General features: G+C 41.3%; 1 protein-coding gene across 2 annotated transcripts in view; it reads right to left on the bottom strand.

Annotated features, from left to right (window-relative positions):
- Nucleotides 14,102-20,999, bottom strand: part of NR1D2 (nuclear receptor subfamily 1 group D member 2) — a 34,266-nt gene continuing 27,368 nt past the window's right edge. Inside the window, exon 8 of one of the 2 annotated variants that reach the window (XM_021071423.1) lies at nt 14,102-17,479. In XM_021071423.1, the coding sequence (XP_020927082.1) occupies nt 17,283-17,479 (197 nt within the window). In that variant the 3' untranslated portion in view covers nt 14,102-17,282. The remainder of the gene's footprint in view (nt 17,480-20,999) is intronic. The other variant, XM_021071424.1, reaches the window with a different exon arrangement.

The following is a 20,999-nucleotide window of genomic DNA, read 5'->3' as shown; positions in this document are numbered from 1 at the left end:
AGCCTGCCTAGATTCAAGGGAAAGAATCCACGGAGTCCCAAGAATTTGCAAAAGGAACTTTAAAACCACCACAATCACTGAGATACTCCCACCAAAATCTGTTGTGTAACTGAAAGTTACCCCTTAGGCCAACACCTGCTGCCCTGGCCCAGGTCTGGGTCTATGTCCAAGTGCAGAGGGCAGTTCACCTGATGGCTGACAGTGACCCACTGCAGGGGCTCAGGCTGCTCTTTCAGACTGAGGGCTTCTCCAGTGAGTGGGAAGGAGCTCAGCCCTAAGGGGCAACCCCTAACCAATAAGAGCCAGAGTCAGTGGGTAAATAACCAACTCCCTGTCCCTTGATGGAACAGCTCAGAGGCATATTCATTATTATTTTTTAGTAGTTATTTCCCCAATACAATTTTTTTCTACTGTACAGCATGGTGACCCAGTTACACATACATGTATACATTCTTTTTTCTCACATTATCATAATCCATCATAAGTGACCAGACATAGTTCCCAGTGCTACACAGCAGGATCTCATTGCAAATCCATTCCAAAGGCAATAGTTTGCATCTGTTAACCCCAAGCTCCCAGTCTATCCCACTCCCTCCCCCTCTGCCTTGGTAACCACAAGTCTATTCTCCAAGTCGGAAGCATATTCAGATGGTCCCCAACATGACAGAGCCCCTGCATGGCCAGCTCATGAGCACACCCTATACTGGCTTTCCTCCCTGCCCCTTTCCAGCTCTCCCTTCCCACTTCTGCTTCCTGGTATCCCTTCCCAACACCCAACTTCCTGCCCTCCAGTCTGCTTTGGGGAGGACACAAACTAAAACCCCCATTATGTGTGTCTAGGTGAGAGAAAACGCTGAGCACTGTTGCAACAGATGGTCTGGAAGGACCCAAATTCTTGGCATTGTTGTCATCTGTTTCATGAAAGGATGAGAAGGTCTGAGACTGCCCAGCATTCTCAAATAAGTCACAGGGTAAAGCCCAAACTGCCCCCGTGCCAGGGGGAGACGACCAAGTTTCCATTAGCAGATCCCACTTTTCAAATTAAATAAAGCCCTTCTTGCGCCAAAAAAGGGAATCCCTCCTCCCTGAAAGCAGCCATAAAAGTTGGCACTCTACAAGGACCTAAAGCCTGAAAAGAAATTAAGCAAGTGCGTTCCCTTGTGGCACAGCAGGGTTAAGGATCCGGTGTTGTCACTGCAGCAGCTGGGGTTGCTGCTGTGGTTCAGGTTTGATCCCTGGCCTGGGAACTTCCACATTCCATCCATGGGTGCAGCAAAAAAAAAAAAAAAAAAAAAAAAAAAAAAAAAAAAATTAAGCAAGACCGAAAATAAATTTACCAACAAACTTCAGGCAATCGTAATTTCTGCAGCCAAGAGTGAGTTTTTTGGTTTTGGAGGGGTTTTCGTTTGTTTTGTCTTTTTAGGGCCACAGCCACCACATATGGAATTTCCCAGGCTAGAGGTCAATCAGAGCTGTCGCTGCAGACCTACACGACAGCCATAGCAACACCAGATCAGAGCCACATCTGCGACCTATACCACAGCTCATGGCAACACCAGATCCTTAACGCACTGAGTGAGGCCAGGGATCAAACCCATGTCCTCATGGACACTAGTTGGGTTCGTCACTGCTGAGCCACAACAGAAACTCCCAAGGGTGGGTTTTATGGATGGATTTTGTTTATTTTTTCATTTTTCAACCTTGCCTTCTGGAAGGATAAGCTTATCAGATGAATCAACCTTTCCTTGGCTCTCAAGATCTTTTATAATTAGCTTTATAACAATGCAAGTGGCTGTGGGCAAAGCTCAGAAGAGTGAGAAAAATCCATGAAATTCCAGTGTTTTCTCAAGCTTAACTGGCTGACTCAACTTCTTGGCATAACCAAGAATGGGTCCCCAGATCTGCCAGGTCTTTCTGGCTCCCCTTAAGTTGGAAATGCCTGGAGAACCCATCTACAGGTCCTGGGAGGCTTCTTTTATGTCCTACCTGAATGAAAAAAGTGTGGTCACAGAAGCAACAGGAGTTTATCATTTGCCTAACCTTGGAGTGGAGCAGAGTTTAATACATCCATGCCAGCCACCACCAAAGCTCCTTAACTCTCACAGTTGGCTACCAACAGAGGTAACACAACTGCCTGGGAAACAGCAACTTGGTTGTTTTCTTGAAAGAACTCCAGAGACCAAATTATACAATTTCCAACACTGGGCTATTCAGGGACCTGGTAAACACAGAAAACCACAAGAGGGAAGGGAAGGAAAGAGAGGCGGAGCAGCTGAAGGTCTGCTCTAATTCCGCATTTGCTTTGCTCTGCTCTGTTTTATAACAATGTTAGCTCTACCAAATAAAACCAAATGTGGTGTCTGTGTCTTTAAGGCCCAGGGAGCTTGAGCAATGAATAGGTTGCCATGGCAACCATCAACTTCTACCATCAACTCAATTGAAAAGCAACAACAGAAAATCTCTAGCAAATAAAGTGTGCTACCTCTCAATGACAATTATCTGTTTATTACAGCCTGACTTTGAGTGCTGAAAACACAGACACCTAGAATCCTTTGCCATGTGTGAATGAAGCAGGGCTATTTTTTTCTTTATTCTTTCAAAAAGCTCTCAGAAAAGAAGAAAACAAACAAACAAGTTTTTGAGAGAGTTTAGCTGTCAAGCCTCTCCTAAGGACCCAGAAGAATGCTCCCACTGTACACACACACACACTGCACAAAAGAAGCAAGCAGGATTAGGCAATGCTGAAATCTATGTCAACAGGAAGGGGCCAGACCTCCACCAGTACGTGTCCTAGATCAGACTTCCTTGAAGAAAGTCCTGAGACCATACAAAGCTTCAAGTTGTGTGCTCTGCAACCCAAAAGAAGTTTTTTTTAATTATAACACCAGTGAAACATCAAGAGTTCCCTGGTGGCCTAGCGGTTAAGGATCCGGCATTGTCACTGCTGTGGTTCAGGTCGCTGCTATGGTGTGAGTTTGATCCCTGGGCCAGGAAATTCTGCATGCCGTGAGGCCATACATAGAAAGATAAAACAAAAGCTCCTCCACCAATCAATTTAAATAACATTTATTGAAAGACTGTTGGGAATCAACTATAATATAATAGGAAGGAAGGAAGGAGGGAAGGAAGGAAAGAAGGGGGGAGGGAGGAAGGGAAGAAGGGGAAAAAAGCTATTCAATAAAATAAAAAAGAGGAGTTCCCTTTGTGGCTCAGCAGTTAACGAACCTGACTAGAATCCATGAGGTTTCCCGTTCGATCCCTGTCCAAGCTTAGTGGGTTAAGGATCCAGCATTGCCATGAGCTGTGGTGTAGGTCACAGATGCAGCTTGGATCCCACGTTGCTGTGGCTGTGGTGTAGGCAGGCAGCTGTAGCTTGGATTCAACCCCTAGCCTAGGAACCTCCATATGCCACAAGCGTGGCCCTAAAAAGAAAAAAAATAAAAATAAAAAGTAAATTTAAAAAAAGAAGACTATTGGAGCATTTTGTAAAAACGAAAGCTATAAGAAGACCAAGTCTCTGACCTCTGTAAGCTCCCACTGGGGGAAGGGGGCAGGTAGGGGGGAACAGAAGCATAAATGATAAGACCAGGGTTCCCAAGTGTTCCGGGCCAAACTGTGTCCCCCTCAAAGTCCCTACCCCCAGTACCTCAAAATGTAACCATATTTGAAGAGAAAGTCCTTCGAGAGGTGATTAAATTAAAACAAGATCATTAGGGTAGACTCTAATTCTATTCAATCTGGCTGGTAGGTTTATATGAAGAAGAAATTTTGCTTTTATTTTTTTGCTTTTTAGGGCCGCACCCATGGCATATGGAGGTTCCCAGACTAGGGGGTTGAATGGGAGCTGCAGCTGCCAGCCTACACCACAGCCACAGCAACACGGGTGATCCAAGCCGCGTCTGCAACCTACACCACAGCTCACAGCAACGCCAAATCCTTAACCCACTGAGCAAGGCCAGGGATCGAACCCAAGTCCTCATGGATACTAGTCAGACATGTTTCCATTTCGCCACAAGGGGAATTTCCTGAAGAAGAAATTTTGGACACAGACAAGTAGTGCACACTTGGGTTGCTCCCACCAATTGGCTATCATGTATGACTAGTGCTGCTCTAACATGGATGTGTAAATATCTTTTCAGGACACTGCTTTCAATTCTTTTGTGTACAATCATATGTTGGGTCATATGATAATTCTATTTTTTAAAAAAATTTAGGATGGCCGTCCTGTTTCCACAGCAGCTGTGCTATTTTACCTCCCCACCAACAGTGCACAGTGGTTCTAATGCTTCCACCTTCTCACCAACACTCACTTCCTTTTTTTGTTTGTCTGCTTGTTTGATGACAGCCAGTCTAATGGGTGTGAGGGGAACATGATGGCATTTGGAGCCTGGAATTGCTCTGCCTCCAGAGATCTTGTACAGGAAATGAGCAGTAAATATCCTTATTGTTTTACTCCCTTTTCAGTGGGCCTTAAGCATCTACTTATTGATGCACTGCTTTTTCTATAAGACCCCAACGAGAAAGGATTAATTCTTTTCATGATTCTCTGTTTCTCATACTTTTCATTATACGCTGTTTGGAACATAAAACTAATTCTACCCCAGGGTCAAGTCGCACTAGAGAGCTACTGCAGACACAAAGGAGTGTTCCTGACAGCTTTACCCATGATAACCCCAAACTGGAAACAGCCCAGATATCTATCCATAGGAAAAATCTGTACAAAGGAATACTATTTAGCAATTAAAAGGAACAAACTACTGATATGTGTGCAACATGGATAAATCACAGAACGTTATACTGAATGAAGAAGCCTTATACAAAGAATCATACTGCAGTCGTTCCATTCATACAGTTTTAGAACAGGTCAATCTCATCTATGGTGGAAGAAATCAGAGCTATAGTTATTGTCTCTGTAGAGGTGTGATTGCCTGGAAGTGGGTATGAGGGGATTTTGGGGGGTTGAGAATAATGTTCCATATCTCAGTTTGTTTGGGGTTTCATGGGGAGAAGGCATTTGTCAAAACAGCGTGGTGAGTGAACCTAAGATGTGTACATTTCGTTTTCTATAAATTTTACATCCAAAGAACAAACTATTAGATTTCCTGGTGGCCTAGTGGGTTAAGGATCCAGTGTTGTCACTACTGTGGTGTGGATTCGATACCTGGCCAGGAATTTCTGCATGCTGCAGGCTTAGCAGAAAAGAAAAGAAAAGAAAAAAGAACAAAAGAACAAACTGTAATTAATATTCAACTCTAGGAGTTCCCGTTGTGGAGCAGCAAAAAGGAATTCTACTAGTAACCATGAGGTTGTGGGTTCGATCCCTGGCATTGCTCAGTGGGTTAAGGGCCCAGCATTGCTGTGAGCTGCGGTGTGGGTTGCAGATGAGGCTCGGATCCTGGTTGCTGTGGCTGTGGCATAGACCGGCAGCTGTAGCTCTGATTTGACCCCTAGCCTGGGAACCACCATGTGCCGCGGGTACAGCCCTAAAAAGACAAAAGATAAAAAACAGTATTTATATATATATACACACACACATATATATACATATGTATATATATATTCAACTCTAGCAAACTATATGCAAGCTGGAAATTTTAGTGGGCAGTTTACTGATGACTGCATTTGCTTTATTAATTTTTTTTTAAAAACCCAAGATGGATTTTTGAATGGAAGGATGGATAGATATAGTAAACAAGTACAACAAAATATAAAACAGGTGGTAGGCGTGTGGGTGTTCAGTGTAAAATTCTTTTGACTTTATCTGCTAAGAGTGTTGGAAAGTGACATGGTAAAAAAATTTCCCTGACTTCCTTGAAGATTGGAATAAAATTAAAAGAATTTAGGGGAGATGAGAATCAACTAAAAAAATTTTTTTACTACAAAAACCTACATTTTTGTTAGGGTCAAAAACTGGAAAGTGAGAGTTCCTTCATGGCCTAACCAAATTAAGGACTCAGCGTTGTCACTGCTGTGGCTCAGGTTCAATCCCTGGCCCAGGAACTTCCACATACTGTGGCTGTGGACACACACACACAACTAAAAGTGCTACTGTTCAGGAAAGGTTTCGGCACCAGCTGTTCACCTAGAGCTGCTAGGCCCTTCTCCTGTTTCACTAGACCCCTGGGGCAAGTGAAACTTCTAGACATAGCCCCTCTTCCCTGGCACACTTCATGTCCCTGGGCCTCAAGAGGTGATGAGAAGCTAAAGGGGTTGTGAGCTCTAGGCCGAGGCTGGTGAAGGAAGGCTGTGGACAGAGGCTGGCAGGGCACAGTGTCACAGCAGGTTAAGGCAGGCTGAGGTGTCAAACTTCAGCTATGGTGTCTCTGCCTACCAACTTCCCAACACATTCTCCACACTGGCTTTTGCTTTTTAAGGTCATAGGTGCAGTATATGGAAGTTCCCAGGCTAGGGGTCCAATCAGGGCTGTAGCGGATGGCCTACGCCACAGCCACAGCAACGTGGAATCCGAGCTGCATCTGTGACCTACACCACAGCTCATGACAATGCCGGATCCTTAACCCACTGAGCGAGGCCAGAGATCGAACCCGCATCCTCATGGATCCTAGTTGGGTGCGTCACTGCTGAGCCAGAAGGGAACTCTTTCTTTTGCTCTTTTAATTGTGTGGTTTACATATCATCATGTCACAAACATCACCCTGGAGGGGAATGCTGGGAGGCATAGTTCAGTGCCCTCACTTCACAGAGAGAGGAACCCAGGACAGGAAGGGATCTTCTCGAGACTATTGAAGAGCAGAATCATGACTAGAAAGGTATCCTCCATCATCAGTAAGTGCTGAGAATATTCAAAACTAAAAGACATGAAATGTGCCTTCCCTTTCGGGATACACCAGTTATGTTTACTGTTAAGAAGCATTAAGCCAATGACTCCTGCCCTCTGAGAAAGAAGGTCACCTTGAACGATGACAGCACCCACTGGAACACCAAGGTCTCATCCGAGGGATGGGAATGGGATATGGACTTTGTCGTCTTCTGCAACTTGTTTTATTTTATTTTATTTTATTTTATTTATTTATTTATTTATTGTCTTTTTAGGGCCACACCCTCAGCATATGGAGGTTCCCAGGCTAGGGGTCAAATCGGAGCTGCAGCTGCCAGCCTACACCACAGCCACGGCAACACAGGATCCGAGCCACATCCAAGACCTACCTACACCACAGCTCATGGCCAACACCAGATCCTTAACCCATTGAGCGAGGCCAGGGATCAAACCCACATCCTCATGGATACTAGGTGGATATTTAACCCGCTGAGCCACAACGGGAACTCCCTGCCACTTGTTTTAGATTCTCCTGGGGAAGTTACTGGACATCAGCAGTATCTGAAGGTTGAGGTCATCACTGGGTTAGTCCTAACTGATAGTGCAAGTTCCAGCTGAAAAGGCCTCAATCAGGAAGCACTACCTCAGGTCTCCTCACTTCAGCCCCAGGGCTTTGAGACCAGCCACCCAGGCTGAGCAGGAGAGCGCCCTCCCCGCCTTGCCCCAGGGACTGCTTTTTCTCCTTTCTGCCTAACAGGTGTTTCCTAAGGAATAACAATGATCTAGTGTCTGTACAGGCTTCACTGTTTGCAAAGAATTTTTGTTGTTGTTGTTGTTGTTTTGTTTTGTTTGTTTGTTTTTTGTCTTTTTTTGCTATTTCTTTGGGCCGCTCCCCACGGCATATGGAGATTCCCAGGCTAGGGGTTGAATCAGAGCTGTAGCCACCGGCCTACACCAGAGCCACAGCAATGCTGGATCCGAGCCGCGTCTGCAACCTACACCACAGCTCACGGCAACGCCGGATCGTTAACCCACTGAGCAAGGGCAGGGACCGAACCCGCAACCTCATGGTTCCTAGTCGGATTCGTTAACCACTGCGCCACGACGGGAACTCCTGCAAAGAATTTTTAATACATCTCATTCAGTCTTGCAACCACTTTACATAGTTTATTCTTTCTACAGATGAAAGGAAAATTTGTTTAGGGGGTGGGGGTGGGTAATAATGTGAGACTATTGGGTACTGAACTTGAACTGAGAGCTTCCCCTTTACCCAATCCCAAAGAACCCCACGAGTAACAGATCTGAGTCTTCACAGATCAAAGAAGAGTTACTAAAAACTACTCTACCAAGGAGACCTCAAGCCCAGTGCTGCTCTGTTACATGTAACAGCTGAGAGTAGACTCTGGGCCCTAAATACCTGGTTTTGCAATCTGACTCTCTGCTCAGTAGCTGTGTGACCTTGAGTAAGTTACTTACCTCTCTGAGCCTTGGTTTCCTTTATCTAGATGAGAGAATCACCTCTTTGGGTTGAGTCACAGTAGTGTGCTTGTGATGTTTAACAACTAGCTCCATGGGAGAGGAAAAAGCACATGTATGAGTGTGTATGTATTTTTACTGAAAGATACTCAGTACACAATATATAAAATATAAAGTACTCTACTGTAAATTCCATGTGAACAATTCCTGCAGAAAGCATTCCCTTATTTTTCCCAATGTTGATTGATATTTTAAGTATATTAATACAATAAAATAAACAATAAAAACCATGTCAGAACTTGATTTTTAACCAGTGACGTGAGACACTTCTTCACTGAATTAGATATGTTTTCAACTACTGGACTATTTCTTCAGTTTTCTGTGCTATTTGCAATAGTTAATGGCAACAGAAATGAGACACGTTTAAATTTAATCTGTGTTACTTACATTTTCTCTATCACTTTCCTGGTTTTTTTGTTTTTGTTTTTGTTTTTTGTCTTTATAGGGCCACACCCTTGGCATATGGAAGTTCCCAGGCTAGGAGCGGAATCCAAGCTGCAGCTGCCGGCCTACACCACAGCCACAGCAACGCGTATCCAAGCCACATCCATGACCTACACCAAAGCTCGGGGCAACACCAGATCTTTAACCCACTGAGCGAGGCTAGGGATTGAACCCCCATCCTCATGGATACTCGATGGGTTTGTTACTGCTGAGCCACAATGGGAACTCTGAGTATTATCTTTTCAAATATAACACAATTGCAAGCTCATACAATTTAACATTTAATAATGGTTGTGTGTGTAACCATGAGAGCTCCCTAAATTCCTGAAAGTGTTGCGGGAGACTGCAGGAATGCCCCCACCCCCACCCCAAGCCAGCCTGGCATAGCATGGGTAGAACAGCAGTTGCTGGCAACCAGCAATCTAGATGCTGTGACTGCGGCCATCTGCTCCTTGTGTACACAACTTCCACGACACAACTGTCCAGATTAGTGCCCTGGATTTTCCTGGAACCTCATCTTGCATATAGATTTAAAAAAAAAAAAAAAAAAAAAAGTCCTGAGACATAGATGTTCAATAAATGTGTTAAGTTATGAATGATTAAACCAACAGCTGATTCCTCAAAAATCCTGTCAGATAAAACAGCTTAGGAAAAAAAAACCACTGTGGGGGCAAAAAAATGATCAAGAGACAATGACGAGTATAGGTGCTTTCCACTTTGGAAACTACCCTTGTGTTTAGCTGCAGAATCTGGACAGGAAATGAAAGGCATATTGCAGGAGGGGGAAATAGATGAAAATGTACAAGCAAAGCAACAAGACAATGGGGGGAAAACTGTAGAGGTTACAGATAAGGAGAGTTCAAAGAAAAATGAAAAAATAGCAAAGGAAACAACTTACCTTAGAGACCTTTGAGGATCATATTCAGTTCTGTGTAGAACTTAGAAACACCGTACTCATCTCGAGTATTTTTTATTGGCATTTTCTTTAAAACACTGATTTAACCGTCTTTAGTAATTTATAATAAAAGGGAAGGGATGTGCTAATTTTGAGAGCATGTTTACATTCTGGAGGATGAGCCCCATACACAGCATCCTGACAGAGGCTCTGAGCTTCCTCCCAGAAGCCTGGATGGCTCCTACCCCAACTCAACTCCAAGTGTTGTTCTAAGTGGACCTACTCTCGTGTCTAAAAATCACAGCACAGCCTTCACATGGTGAAGAGCAACTGTGATGAGGCTCCTAGAACACAGGCAACTCTCGTTGCTCCTCAACTTTTAGACAAAGAATTAACAAAAGCAAATGTAACACATTTTAACAGGCCCAACTTAGTATAAACACTAAAACCAGATCTGTGAACTGTCTTTACTAATGAGTAAAGCATTTACTTGGTTGCAGTGTTCCAGAATTTGAGAAAGATTTTAATCTATTTTGTCTTCCATCAACCACATATTTAGTTTCTCATACCATTCAAGGAAACAGACAAAATATGATGAAATTTGTACAATAACCCACAGAATATGATCAAAACCCTAAGTGGGTTAACAGGGTTTTTTCTCCTGAAAGTGCACTTTCAAAGGAGCCCCAAGAATTCAGCACAGGCATTCCCGTTGTGGCTCATTGGTTAACGAACCCATCTAGTATCCATGAGGACACAGATTTGATCCCTGGCCTTGCTCAGTGGGTTAAGGATCCAGCATTGCCATGAGCTGTGGCATAGGCTGCAGACATGGCTCGGATCCTGCATTTCTATGGTTGTAGGGTAGGCTGGCAGCTACAGCTCCGACTGGACCCCTAGCCTGGAAACCTCCATGTGCCACGGGTGCAGTCCTAAAGTGACAAAAAAGACCAAAAACAACAACAAAAACTCAGCACAGAAAAAGGGGGGGGGGGGGTGTTTAACTTGGTGGAAAAAGTTTGGGAAAAACATCCCACTAAACCCTTTCCTAAAAGACTCACATTTGCACTTTAGAGAACAGGAAGGACATAGCTTTGGCTAATCCAGCATTCCCAATTTATTTAAGCAAGAAGCCCATTTTCCCCTCCTAACATCAATTAATATTCACAGAAAATTAGTAGATACTATTGGTCCTGGAAACAACTGCAAGGAACACTGGTTTAAATAACTGTGCCAGCATGGCTACAACCACCAGGAAAAGGAAAGGAAAAAGGAGGCGATGCTCTTGCTGGGGCTCCTTCTCCCATTCACAGCCAAGGCTGGATCTCAGCTACACCAGGTGCCCTACCCCGCCCCCTTCCTCTCTCATCATCTCCTTCCCAGAAAGACTACCTTAACAAATACAGCAAACCACCATTCAGCTGGCATTACAGAAACACTAACAATTCTTGCTGGAATCTCTAAAACTCTTAAGTCTTCTTTTCATTTCTATTTTTTTTTTTTTTAGGGCCACACCCGAGGCATATGGAGGTTCCCCAGGCTAAGGGTTGAATTGGAGATGTAACCACTGGCCTACACCACAGCCACAGCAACGCCAAATCCAAGCCATGCCCTCAAACTAACTACACCACAGCTCACTGAGAGAGGCCAGGGGTTGAAGCCATATCCTCGTGATTACTAGTCAGATTTGTTTCCGCTGAGCCACAAAGGGAACTCCCTAAGTCTTCTTTTTTTAAAAAAAGCCCTGTGTATGTTCTCTTTCAGGAGTTTGATGGTGTCTTGTCTTTAAGTCTTTCAGCCATTTGAGTTTATTTTTGTGCATGGTGTGAGGGTGTGTTCTAGTTTCATTAATTTGCAGGCAGCTGTCCAGGTTTCCGAGCAATACTTGCTGAATAGACTGTCTTTTTCCCATTTTATGTTCTTGCCTCCTTTGTCGAAGATTGACCAAAGGTGTCTGAGTTTGTTTCTGGGTTCTCCATTCTGTTCCATTGTTCTGTATGTCTGTTTTGGTACCAGTACCACACCATCTTGATGACTGTGGCTTTGTAATATTGCCTGATGTCTGGGAGAGTGATGCCTCCTGCTTGGTTTTTGTTCCTCAGAATTGCTTTGGCAATTCTGGGTCTTTTGTGGTTCCATATAAATGTTTGGATTGTTTGTTCTAGTTCTGTGAAAAATGTCATGGGTAATTTGACAGGGATTGCATTGAGCCTGTAGGTTGCTTTGGATAGTATAGCCATTTTTACAATATTAATTTTTCCAACCCAGGAACATGGAATATCTTTCCATTTCTTTACATCTTCTTTAATTTCCTTGATTAATGTTTTATAGTTATCAGCATATAAGTCTTTCACCTCCTTGGTCAGGTGTATACCCAGGTATTTGGTTTTTTGGGCTGCAATTTTAAAGGGTATTATACTTTTGAATTCCTATTCTAATATATCTCATTGTTAGTATATAGAAATGCAACTGATTTCTAAATGTTAATCTTGTATCCTACTACTTTGCTGAATTTGTTGATCAGTTCAAGTAGTTTTTGGGTTGAATTCTTAGGATTTTCTATATATAGTATCATGTCATCTCTCTTCTCTTCCTCTTTGGATGCCTTTTATTGCTTTTGTTTGTCTGATTGCTGTGGCTAGGACTTCCAATACTATGTGGAATAACAGTGGTGAGAGTGGGCATCCTTGTCTTATTCCAGATTTTAGTGGGAAGGCTTTAAGCTTTTCTCCATTGAGTGTATTATATTTGCTGTGAGTCTGTCATAAATGGCTTTGATTATGTTAAGGAATGTTCCCTCTATATCCACTTTGGTAAGAGGTTTTTGTTTGTTTGTCTTTTTGTCTTTTTCCAGGGCCACACCCACGGCACATGGAAGTTCCCAGGCTAGGGGTCTAATCGGAGCTGTAGCCACCGGCCTACGCCAGAGCCACAGCAACGCCAGATCCAAGCCTAGTCTGAGATCTATACCACAGCTCATGGCAACACCGGATCCTTACCCACTGAGCGAGGCCAGGGATTGAACCCGCAACCTCATGGTTCCTAATCGGATTCGTTAACCACTGAGCCATGACGGGAACTCCAGTAAGAGTTTTTATCATGAATGGATGTTGGATTTTGTCAAATGCTTTTTCTGCATCTACTGAAATGACCACATTCTCTGATATCAACCTTACAAATGTTTTCTCAGGTCAGTCTCCCAAAGCAACAGAAATAAAAGCAAAAATAAACCAATGGGACCTAATCAAATTGACAAGCTTTTGCATAGCAACAGAAACCAAAAAGAAAACAAAAGACAACTTACAGAATGGGAAAAGAGTTTCAAATGATGCAACTGATAAGGGCCTAATCTCCAAAATAAACAAGCAGCTTATACAACTCGACGGCAAAAAAGCCAACAACCCAAAAACGGGCAAAAGACCTGAGTAGACATTTCTCCAAGGAAGATATATGGATGGCCAACAAGCACATGAAAAAATGCCAACATCCCTGATTATTAGAGAAATGCAAATCAAAACTACCACGAGATACCACCTCACACCAGTCAGAATGGCCATCATCAATAAGTCCACAAATAACAAGTGCTGGAGGAGGTGTGGAGAAAAGGGAACCCTCCTGCACTGTTGGTGGGAATGTAAGCTGGTACAACCACTATGGAGAACAGTTTGGCGATAACCTTAGAAATCTATACATAGAACTTCCATATGACCCCGCAATCCCACTCTTGGGCATATATCTGGACAAAACTTCCCTTGAAAAAGATACATGTACACGCATGTTCATTGCAGCACTATTCACAATAGCCAAGACATGGAATCAACCCAAATGTCTGCTTACAGATGATTGGATTAGTAAAATGTGATATATACACAATGGAATATCACTCAGCCATAAAAAAGAACAAAATAATGCCATTTGCAGCAACATGGATGGAACTAGAGACTCTCATACTAAGTGAAGTAAGTCAGGAAAAAAAAAGACAAATACCGTATCACTTATATCTGGAATCCGATATACGGCACAAAGGAAACTTTCCACAGAAAAGAAAATCATGGACTTGGAGAATAAACTTGTGGTTGCCAAGGGAGCAGGGGAGGGAGTGGGAGGGACTGGGAGCTTGGGGTTAATAGATGCAGACTATTGCCTTTGGAATGGATTAGCAACTGAGATCCTGCTGTGTGGCACTGGGAACTCTGTCTAGTCACTTATGATGGAACATGTAATGTGAGAAAAAAGAATGTATACATGTATGTGTAACTGGGTCACCATGCTGTACTGTAGAAAAATAAATAAATAAAAGGTAAAAAAAGACAGAAGCCCTGTGTACATATCTCCCCTATGCGGAACCAGAGGTCTACATGAGAGATCCTGCTATGCTCGGGGAAAAGCAGTAAAATTATAGACGGTCGCACAAAAAAAGTCAGGATAGGAAGACACCCAAAACCACACCTGGTTAGAAATAATATTTATTATCCCCTCCCCCCATGTACAGATTACTTTTCAGAAACATGAAGATATTATCCATGTCATCAATAACAGTTTGTAGAAAATAAATGTAATTCATATCATGTCAACAATATATTTCTATCATTTCTTTTTAAAACAATAGCCATTTTATTTTTCCATGTTCAAGAATAGCTTCAAGTTTTATGCTTCGGATCAAATCAAGACAATCTGTGTTTAAAGGTAATTTCCTGACAGGGCCCCTCCCCCCAACCCCTAAAAAAATTCTATATCCTAAGTGATAAACTCTTCTTGTACATTCAGCAAACTTTATATTGGAAAGGAAAAAGGATACTTGAGATAGGTACTTACTCTCGTGCACAGTAATAAACCTAGCTGAGCTTCTACACCTGGCTTTGCAATGATGTTTACATAAAATAAACCATATCTTATCAAGTTACAATGGTAATTTCTTGAAATGTAATTACGAAAGCTATACAATTAATCCAATGAAATTTCCTTCTAATGTCTGAGTCTGTAATTAAACCATCGCCATAAGGAAAAGCTTCATCCCAAGAGGATGTTTCCCTTTTCCCTCAGCTACTTCTCTAAAAGCTTGAATCCGCTCTCAGATCATGTAAAGAGACACATTAAAAGCACAGGAAAAAAATGTTTTAGCTTGCTGACATAATGCCCTTAAGTTTGCTGACATAATGCCCATATTTTAACTTTAAAATGTAAAATCAGAGTTAAAGCATCACTTAATTCATACAGTACATTATTAATTAATCAACAGTGTCCCACCAACTCAGAAGTTCCCTAAACTGGTTGTCTTCTCCACATTTAGTAGGTTTATAACCAATGACTCAATCGAAGAATGTGCTTGTAATAGGCTGCTGGTTTAATTTTAGAATTAGAAGTTTCAATCTTGGGCTATCTTCAAATATAGAAATGCTATGAGTGGCATATGAACTATTGTTTCCCATTACCTACAGGAAGAATTTGTTCAAATAAAATTTTACAAGACAAAATGCAAATCCCTATACCTATATATAGATGTATACATGTATATATTGAACCTAACTAAAGTTTTATAAGCAATACTAACATAGTTCTGGTTACACATTCCTAAAGACTTAGTAATTGTTTTAAAGATATATGTTATAAAGAGGCTTATGCAAAGGCAAAAATTAAGAAACAACATGATCTTTGAGGTTTTCAGTATTACTTCAAAAAGCCGTTTCTATTCCCCATAGAAGAAAACTATGCATCTTAGGAAAAAAAAAATTATAAAAAGATAATGCTATCATGTAAAGAATTCACAAAAACTATAATGTATATCCCATAAGAGTCATACCTATTTAAGGTAAATCACAATTATGGTTTATATTGTATTACAGACATCGCCATCACCTTTCCTCTTTAATAATGAGAGGGTTTTAACTCTTTTCTAACTTACTTAACTAGTGCCACAGAAATTCAAGTCCCAGTAGCAACAAGTTAAACAAGGTTACAAAATAAGGCATTCTGCTCACATGTCATTAAAGTAACAGGCTGAATAAAGTGGGATCTTTCATTTTTGCAACTGTATATAATCCAAAAATTATATAGAAGGCAATCTTTACCGAAAAATCCATTTAATTGCTATCTACCAGGGCACCAGAAAAACATACATAAAATTCTCAACTTTTTGTCAATTTTCTCCGACAGCCATAAACAGAGGCTGATCTTATCTACTTAATAAAGCCCAATATCAGATAGGTGGATGAAATGTCTCTGACTATACCATTTGTAAGCCTGTAGGTCATACACTAAATGAGTTTTCAAATTATAGATTAAATTTAATTTGACAAAATCCCTGTAGTGTTATTTAGGAGAAAAAAATAAGTGGATTCAGAACACATTTGCACACCCACACTCATACACTCCCAGGCACACATCAACATATAAACCATTTTCTTAAACATTGATTGGTTCTCCAGAAAGAATCAAAATATTTATCATCAAGCTGCAGCATGTGTGTAAGGGGCAGCAATGCAACCTTTTTTAGCACAAAGAATTTGAAATTTTAAACAACTAGTACCTGAACCAAAATTTTTTACCAAAGATTAAAATACGTATTTTTTGAAATTTGGATTCAACTGCCTATTGCGCTTCTTACATTAAGTGTTGCTTAAATAAACAAAAAAGAGAGCATAAATTCAATTCTCTATTGTCTAAACATTTAAAGCAATGGTAATGTTATCAACAGGTAAAATGCACCTAGTTTGGGTCTTCTGACACCTCTTGTTTTAAGTTTACTGTATGATAAAGTTCTTCACAGTTTAAAATATTGTGAAGAAATATATTTATGTATAACTATATTCACATACAGATTATGTACACATACTATGTATTTGATGTACCCATAAACTTTGAATATGTGGGTGCCAGAAGGATACCCCACACGTATGGAGGAACCCTGAATAATAGATTGGTGTGGACTGTGAAATGACTTCTCAGAAACATGTAGAAATAAAAAAACACTACTATGAATAATTATAATAACAAAAACTTTACCTTATTTACATAGTGCCTATCTCCCAAGAGGTAAATATGCCTTACAGACATTTTTTATTATCTCTGTGAGGTGAGGCCTTGGGAACACGATCAACTCTCACTGTCCGCAATCAGTGAACCTGCCCGGGACCATGCGCGTTCACGGTGGCCGAGTGAAACACAGACAAGGAGAACTCCTAACTTGCGAAGTCTCCAATCACCAAATCAGACAGTCTGTGGTGAAATCAAGTTTCCATCTTATAAGAGAACTTCCACCACAAAGGATTAACTTTTAAGTCCTCATCTACTTGTAATTGTGCATTATATTTATACCACAGGGAGATCAAAATGGTTTTTGGTTTTGGCAGATGAAAAAGTCTAACATTCAGTGTGACTATAATTCAGTGTAACTTCTCCAGTTTAAGTGCAACACAGCTGACTGGTCTATTGGGGAACTGCAGTCAATGTCTAATCATGGCCGAAGAAATCTCAATCCAAATAGCTACTCATGATACAGAGACAGCGTGCAGTCTCATGTTGTCTCAAAGATCTCTCCTATTCCACGTATGGCATACACATATAAATAAGCATTTTAGCACAACGGGTACAGTCAGCATGAACCAGTTCATGTTTCAACAAATAAAGGCCTTAGGGGTGAACTTTAAAGGCCAAGAGCTCCTCAGAGTGCATGTTGTTTAAAGATCGAAGATCTGGCAACTTTAGAAGAAGTTTTGTAAAAATAGAGGCCTCATTTGGATGGTTTTTCATTATTAAGGTCCTTAGTGCACGGATGAGCGTTTCCTGCAACGCCTCCACAGAGTTGACGTTTTCTATTCCAGATCGATCTGAGGGAGAGTCAGGAGATGGCGGAGAAGACACATTATTAACATAAAATACAAATAGAATTCTTTCTCATCAGTCTCATTAATGAATTCAAAACAAAGGTTTTGTACGTTGGAACTGACAAAATTTTTTAAATCCCAATTGTAAATTTTTGTAGCAATTAATCATAAAACCGTATCTCACAGTATACTTGATAAATCAAAATTCTTTATAGTATTTAGGAATTTTTGTTCACAAAGATCTAGAAGTTATGATTTTTAAAATTAGATGCCATCTAATTTCACTTCTTATAATTGGCAAAACAAAATAAATGATGTGGATGAGAAATATTATTTTCAACTCATATGGAATAAATCCACATTTGCGTATTACCACTTGGGGCAGGCAGCCTCTAAAACGGACTCCGATGAATGACCCCTCATCCTGGCATCTGTGTGTGTGTCCCTCTCCCCTTGAATGGGCCAGACTTACTCACTACTACTGGAGAAAATATTATAGAAACAACCGCAGGTCCTATCTTAGGTATTCTCTCTGTCACTCGCTCTGAGGAAACCCAGATGCCATGTTTTATGCCCTGTGAAATGGTGCATGTGCTAAGAATTGAGGGTGGTCTCTAGCCAACAGCCAGCCAAAAACTGAAGTGCGCAGTCTAACGATTTGCAAGGAAAAGAATCCCACAAACACTACATGAACAAGCCTGGAGGTGGGTCTTGCCCTAGCAGAGCCTTCACATGAGACTACAACCTGCCCATGGCTTGACCATAGCCTCCTTAGAAACCCTGAGCCAGAGGCACACATCTAAGCCATACCCATATCCTAACCCACAGAAGCTGAGAGATAACAAATATATGCCTTTTGCGGGGCTGGGGTGGGGGCCTGCACTTGCAGCATATGGGCTAGGGGTCGAATTGGAGCTGCAGCTGCCAGCTTACACCATAGCCAAAGCAATGCCAGATCCAAGCCACATCTGCAACTTACACCGCAGTTCATGGCAGCACCAGCTCCAGATCCTTAACCCACTGACCAAGGCCAAGGATCAAACCCGCATCCTCATGGATCCTAGTCGAGTTTGTTTCCACTGAGCCACAATGGGAACTCCAAATGTATGCGTGTTTATGCCACAGAGTTTTAGGGTAATTTGCTATGCAGTAACAGATAACTAATACAGTATGCAACTTTATTACCTAGTTATATTAACTTGCATTCACTTTCATTTAGCATATCATGCTTATGAAATTCATCATACAAAAACATTAATAAATTAGTGACTTAATAATAAAGAAAAGGGTTTTTTTTTGTTTTGTTTTGTTTTGTTTTTGCTTTTTAGGGCTACATCTGTGGCACAGAGAAGTTCCCAGGCTAGGGGTTAAATTGAAGCTGCAGCTGCAGGTAGGCACCTATGCCACAGCCACAGCAATTCAGGATCCAAGCCAGACCTGCAACCTACACCATACCAGATCCCCAACCCACTGATTAAGGCCAGGTATCAAACCTCGGTCCTCCTGGATACTATTTGGGTTTGCTACCAACTGAGCCACCATGGGACCTCCCAAGAAAAGTATCTTAAAATAAGCCAAACCTTTGTTGTTTGCCTAGCAACTTTTTTCATCAGGAAGGGCTATTTCTTCCCTTGACAACAGAAGACAGTAGTGCACAAGAAATAGTCAATGGCTCCAAGTACAGGGAGTTTTAATTAATAAGAAAAAGACTTCTCCAAAGAAAAAAAATTCTCTGGCCACTTACTTTTCTTTTTTTTTTTCTAACAAGGAAATTAGGCCTTCTATTCTAACTGGTACCTGAAAAAAGGCCACTTGCAATATAAACACTCAGACAAGGACTAAAATGTAATAGTAAAGGTGGGTAATTAACTCTAAATGCAGGAAAAAATGATGAAAATATGTTTATCTGACATTTTAAAATTTGGATTATTACTACAATTATGTACTCTTTTTTTTTTTTTTTTCCTATTTCTTGGGCTGCTCCCGCGGCATATGGAGGTTCCCAGGCTAGGGGTCTAGTCAGAGCTGTAGCCGCCAGTCTACACCAGAGCCACAGCAACACGGGATCCGAGCAGCGTCTGCGACCTACACCACAGCTCAGGGCAACGCCGGATCATTAACCCACTGAGCAAGGCCAGGGATCGAACCCTCAACCTCATGGTTCCTAGTCGGATTTGTTAACCACTGCACCATGACGGGAACTCCAATTATGTACTAATCCTTATGGAAAAAGAAACAAACTGAATGTTGACTACCGGTTTGCGGAGAGGGGATCATAATTTTTCAGACAAAATTGTGAGCTGGACAAAAGATCTCTCTTCTCTTGACACTTGACTTTGGCCATAAAATCTAAGGGTAATCTGTGCAAAACTACTAAAAGCTTTCGACAATGCTCCCAAGACCCTCCCTTGCCTTTAATATTCAAGTAACTGTTTCCTTGAGCATCTTTGCAAACTTATGAATCCATTCACCCAAACACCTACTGAATATGTGTGGTTACCATGACCAGTGCTAGGGAATTAGCCTAACCAACCAAAATTCCTTCCTTAGAGAGCTCATATTTTGACAGGAAAAAAATAACTGGTTTACATTGTATCATCAGAAATTTACAATACCAACTGGGAAAGAATGACAGTGACAGTAATCTCCACAAATAAAATAATCTAGGTGGCAAAGAAACAGTAAGTAAGAAAGGATATTTTAATTAGTATTATACGTGATTGGTCCCCAGTGAATATCCTGTGTTTGGATGACATATGCTTCTCTATTTAATTCCCTTAGGAAAATGAGACGCTTATACCTAAAAATGTAAATCACATTAAGCTTTTCTAAAACCTCAATTTGGAAAGCCATGGTTTCATGATTTCAAGGCCAAAGATCCTAATTACACATCTAACAATCATAAACAACAATTCCCTAGGAAACGCAACACTAGAATGCACAGATTGAAATGGAAATTCATCTTCCAAATGACGCACTAAGCGCTGCGCTATTTCTTGCATAATTTAATTCATGCTAACGCTATCTCCTATTTCCTTAACTATATGGTTCTTCGTTCCTCTCCCAAGTTTGTACCACCTGTCCTTCCTACACATGTTCACGTCCTATAAGTGAAACCCTCTATGAGAACAACTAAAATCCACATCTAGATAAGCCTTGGCCTCACACCTAAATGCTATTTTCTGATCCTCAACTGGAAGTGACTGCTTTCGTTTCACATGACCTGAAGAAGGATTTACCTTCCAGGTATCATTCCTCTTCTCTCCATGGTACCACATTTGAGATTTCTCTCTCCCTTAGCAGCTAAAGCTATTCTGTTAACCAGCAGTAGAATGGGAAGGCTTTTGAAGCTAGACTAGTAGGAGATCAAATGCCAATTATTAAAAGTGTGACCTTGTCCCTCAAATTCCTTGCCTGTGTAACTGAGGAAACATGTCCCAGTTCACATCAAAGGTCTACTGTGAGGACAAAATTATAAAACAAGATCATTAACCAGCATTTCTTCTCACAACAACCAAAACAA

Source organism: Sus scrofa, chromosome 13 (genome assembly GCF_000003025.6).
Source record: "Sus scrofa isolate TJ Tabasco breed Duroc chromosome 13, Sscrofa11.1, whole genome shotgun sequence".
NCBI classification, from domain to species: Eukaryota; Metazoa; Chordata; class Mammalia; order Artiodactyla; family Suidae; genus Sus; species Sus scrofa.
This window is presented reverse-complemented; position numbering and strand designations above follow the sequence as displayed.